Below are 4738 nucleotides of genomic sequence, written 5' to 3' on the forward strand. Positions count from 1 at the left end.
TCTTGTCCCTATTGACCCTCTCACTGTAGCACTCGTCATTCTCCCCAATCAGTGATAGGCGAAGTGTCTCTCTCATGCTCTGTGGACTAAAATCAATAACTCGCCCTCTCACCATCGTCTGCCAGTTCTTGGGGCTGGGGTATACGCCTTACACATGCTTGTAAGTCACCCAAGCATTGGCGTAAAATTCTTGGACCATGAGTTGACCCACCTCAGTAACTGGGTTGCACAATGTGCCCCAGCCCCTCTTCTGAATCTCCGGGTATTCGTTCAGTTTAAGATGAAACCGAACCTCTAGAATCTCCTTCTTCTGCCCAGTAATCTCATGGAAGTGGTCCTCATGGACCTTGAAACTAAATTGGGTCGCATTATAAGGACCTTCACTGGGGCCTTCTCCTTCCTCTTCCTATAGTAAGACTCTCTAGTTTTGGGTGCCATCAATGATAAATAATAAGAAAAGAAAGCAGCGCTGTCGCACCAAACTTAGAAAGTTACTTTCCCCGACTAAAGAAAAAGAGAAAAATAGAAGGTAGAGGGAAGAAGATGGTGGTAGGGTATGGGAAATATGGGGGAATATAAGAATTAAAAGATATAGAGGATATGGTAGTGAAAGAGAAAGAAAAGGGTTGGTAGGATAAAAGAAAGAAGAAAATGTATATTTGTTGTGGTTAAAAGAGTGGAGTAAAAGGGTATTTATAGGAGGTTGGTGAAAAAAAAATTAAATGGGAGGTAAATGGAGAGGGGGGTAAGTGGTTATGGGAAGGGAGAGTTATGGAATGGAGGGATATTGGGAGATGGGAACGAGTTGATTGGGTAGTGGGGCCCATGAATATCCTTTTTTCAAATTCAAAACTCCTTCTCAAAGGACCCCGTCAGGCACTGTGCTGCTAGCACATGCGTTCTGGCACTAAACGTCCAACCTAGCATTTAGCGCCACCTAAACCGAAACTTCCCTTCAAATTAATCATATACCACACATATCCAAGACTCCATATCATTAAACATAACAATTTAGATAAACTAATCACATACCCAATCATCCTATCTTAAAGGCCACTATCCTAAGTTGTTCACCACATTACATATTAACTAATGAAAATCGAAACCATACCTTGGCCAATTTCCACACAAGCTCAAACCACCGAAGATGTTCTTTCCACAAGCTATCCAAGCCTCTAACAAGCAACTCAAGCACAACCACCACTTTAGCTCAACACCAAGTACTCCAAAACACCAATTCAAGCTCCAAACAACATATATTTCAATCTAATACATACAATATATCCAAATTAATACTAGGGCTCAACATTTCAACTCAACTTTTCAAGTGTTCCATTCAAAACCAATCGTTATCAATTCCAACCTAAAACCCAAAAATCGACATAATCAATTATCATAATATTTATCCTTCAAACACAACATTTTTGCACTCACTTATCACCTAAATCCAATTACACACCTACACTCATTTCCATAACTAGTTCGAGATCAATCTAATCTCGCAGCCACAATCAAACTCAATTACCTAGAAACCATCATTTACATTAACCGACTAAACCCTTTGAGTATTCAAGCCTAAGATATTTCTAATCACCTCATACTACTCCTCATTACCATTATCTTATGTCAACGCTCTCGCAAGCCTCCACTGCGTCACTCTGATTTTCAGCCACTAAAAATCCAGTTATCCCAAATAATGCCTAAGTTCATCCTAAGACTCCTATTTCAATTTAGGGCCTTAGAGTATTCTCTATGCTTAAATCAAAATCTCATTAAAATCCTCAATCTCCATAAATATATTACGCAGGACCTCAACATAAATCAGGGTACCTACTCAGGTTATTCATCCTTAAGTACAAAACCATAACTTGACATAATAAACAACCAATGAATTCCGGTTATCATAACTAAACTCAAATGTAAATCAATGTCAAACCCAGCCAAATTCAAGCCTTAGTCATGCTCACTTGTTTATCTCCATTTCTAACTGCCTTAACACTTAACAATTCACCATCTACCCAATGTTATCCCAATACTCTACTAGCTCTAATGGTAGTACTCTACGTGGCACAATTTAGTTCAGTTCTAAGTTTTGGCACTCTCGGTCCTAAATTCTCATCTCTGCCATAAGCCATGAATAAACACAGTGAATTCGTATCATTTATGGTAATTAGAGTTTAGTTATCATCTTCGCAATTACCTTAACCTTGCTGTTGAAATCGATCTGCATTTTGCTTTCTGCTACGAGGGCAATTGTTGGCTATATGTCCAGGCAGCCCACAAGAATAGCACACACCTCTCCCTTTCGCTAGGGGATACTGGTCACAATTGGTCCCTTTTAAGTTACCTTGAGAACGCTGAGAGGCATGTCCACCCTTTTTGAAGTTTTGTCCCCTTTGAGGAAAATACTTCCCACGATCCTGGATACTGGTACAACCACGAGAATCTCTTGCCAAAGCTGTCTTCTTGGCACATTCCTCCACAACTCTTGCTTTGTTCACTAGTTCAAAGATTCTCCTTATCTCCAATGGAGCCATAGGAGTCATGCTACCATCCTTAAGTCCTCCTTGGTACTTGATACATTTCCAGCTCTCAGAGGACTCAGGAGCACCCTGACAAATCCTTGAGAACTTACATAGTTTTTTGAACTTGCTAGTATACTCTGCTACAGTCATGAACCCTTGCTTTAGCTGCATGAGTTTCAATTCGCTGGCTTCCCTCATAGACTTTGGAAAGTACTTCTTGTAGAAAATAGTTTGAAATAACTCCCATGGAATGTCCTCATTTAGTAGTTGCATCAGTTGGCACTCTCTCTACCACCAGTGCTGAGCTTTTCCCATCAGTTGATAAGCCACAAACTCCACGAATTGAGTATCTGGGACATGCTGAGTCTACATTGCCCGCTCCAAAGCTTGGAACCAGTTGTCTGCTTCAGTAGGATTTTTCATTCCCTTCAAAGTCGGCGAGTTAACCTTCAAGAAAGAAGCTAACGTCATCAGGACTCCACCTAAGTTGTTCCAAGTCCCATCTTCATTTTTGTTTCTGGTTGGTTGCCCTATCCGTTCTATAGCATGAGTAGTTGCAATAACGCTTGCTTGTATCGTGTTAACCAAGTTAGTCATCGCTGCCATGAATTTAGCATGATTGTCTGTCGACGGGGGTTCATTCTCTCTTCGAATACATGTCCGGCCTCATTCGTGAGTTGCCATTAAGGGTAATCTAATTCAAGGGATTTATATTCTAACAGTCACCATTGTACCACAGCCTTCACCAACCTACCATACATCTGATCCCATCGTCACTGCCTACCGATCCTCCTCAATCCCAGTAGAAAATACAAATAGATGCAGACAAGTAACGCACAATTAATATACATGTACAACAGGTAGATCAAGTAGCAATGAAGCATATTATTTAATAAGGTATAACTCAAACAATCATAGCAAACAAGCATGTAGAAGATGCATATGATGAATGCCTATCCTATTTTAGCTTGTAATATCACTTGTTGGTTCAAAGTTGCCAACCCGACATATCCTTTCGGATGTTGCCTTTCTGCTAAGTTCCTGAGATATAGCGTCTGGCTCACTGTGTGCACTCTTGGGACATAGTGGCCTGCTAACTTTAATGTGCAATACTGGGATATAGTTCCCTGCTTACTTTCTCTATCCTGGGATATAGTATCTGACTCACTCTTATGGCAAGAAAGGTTATGCGAGTGGGATAATACCTCAACCCTCACATCGGAATGTAGGCGGGATACCCCCCCCACAGCCCCTATGCCAGTGCCGTTACCTTGACAAGCGGGATTAAACCACCATCCTTGCTTAGCGCATAGCGACTTACCAATTAATCGCATATCATAATATCATCATTCAGTGATTACTGCTCACACTCAATAAGTTCATCAAACTCAGACTTTTATCAATCATCATCATTTTTCTCGTCTTAATTCATTCTTAACTCTTGAGTTCTCAGCATTCCAGGGATATAGTGCCCTGCTCACTATCAAGTTCTCATCTCATCTTAATCATCCTCAATCCTTGAGTTCTTTCAAGTTCACAAAACAAGCATGTAAGAGATTGCTCAATTTTCTTCATTTCTCAGCTCCTCATCAATAAAATAACCCACAAGTTAACTTACACTAATCTCATCTACAAGATTTCCAAAACCTAATCACCAGCTCTAAGCTCATTGATGAGCGGATATTTTAACGCTTTTTGGCATCATTTTCATATAGTTTTTAGCATATTTTGTTTAAGTTTTATTGAGTTTTCAAAGGTTTTAGTGTAAAATTTACATTTTTGGATTCTACTTTGATTTTGTGTGTTTTTGTGCAATTTCAGGTATTTTCTGGCTGAAATTGAGGAGCTGGAGCAAAAGTCTGATTCAGAGGCAGAGAAAGTACTGCAGATGCTGTCCGGATCTGACCTCCTTGCACTCGAAAGAGATGTTAAGGAGCTACAGAAATCCAAATGGAACATTCTCAACAGCTATAGAAAGCTAACATCCAGAGCTTTTTCAGAAATATATAATAGTTTATACTTTACTTCAGAATTGAAGGCCCAAAACTGGCATTCCACGCCAGCCTCTTGTTCTATTCTAGCGTCCAACACCCAAAGAAGAAGAGACCAGTGTCCAATGCCCAAGAAGGAGCCCCTAGCCAGCGTTCAACGCCCTAGAGGCCTCCTAGCACGTGGATCTCAATCAAGCTCGGCCAAAACACTCACCAAGTGGG

The 4738-nt window shown here is 40.5% G+C and overlaps 1 protein-coding gene across 1 annotated transcript; it reads right to left on the reverse strand.

The window, feature by feature from the left end:
* Nucleotides 1–2201: 2201 nt before the first annotated feature.
* Nucleotides 2202–2723, reverse strand: LOC107474094 (uncharacterized). Its single transcript, XM_016093679.1, has one exon. It carries the CDS (start codon nucleotides 2721–2723, stop codon nucleotides 2202–2204), a length of 522 nt encoding a protein of 173 aa, XP_015949165.1.
* Between the last annotated feature and the right edge of the window lie 2015 nt (nucleotides 2724–4738).

This window comes from Arachis duranensis, chromosome 2 (genome assembly GCF_000817695.3).
Source record: "Arachis duranensis cultivar V14167 chromosome 2, aradu.V14167.gnm2.J7QH, whole genome shotgun sequence".
NCBI lineage: Eukaryota > Viridiplantae > Streptophyta > Magnoliopsida > Fabales > Fabaceae > Arachis > Arachis duranensis.

Coding starts and splice junctions, on each gene's coding strand:
- LOC107474094 (XM_016093679.1), bottom strand. CDS start 2,723: ATGAGGGAAGCCAGCGAATTGAAACTCATGCAGCTAAAGCAAGGGTTC.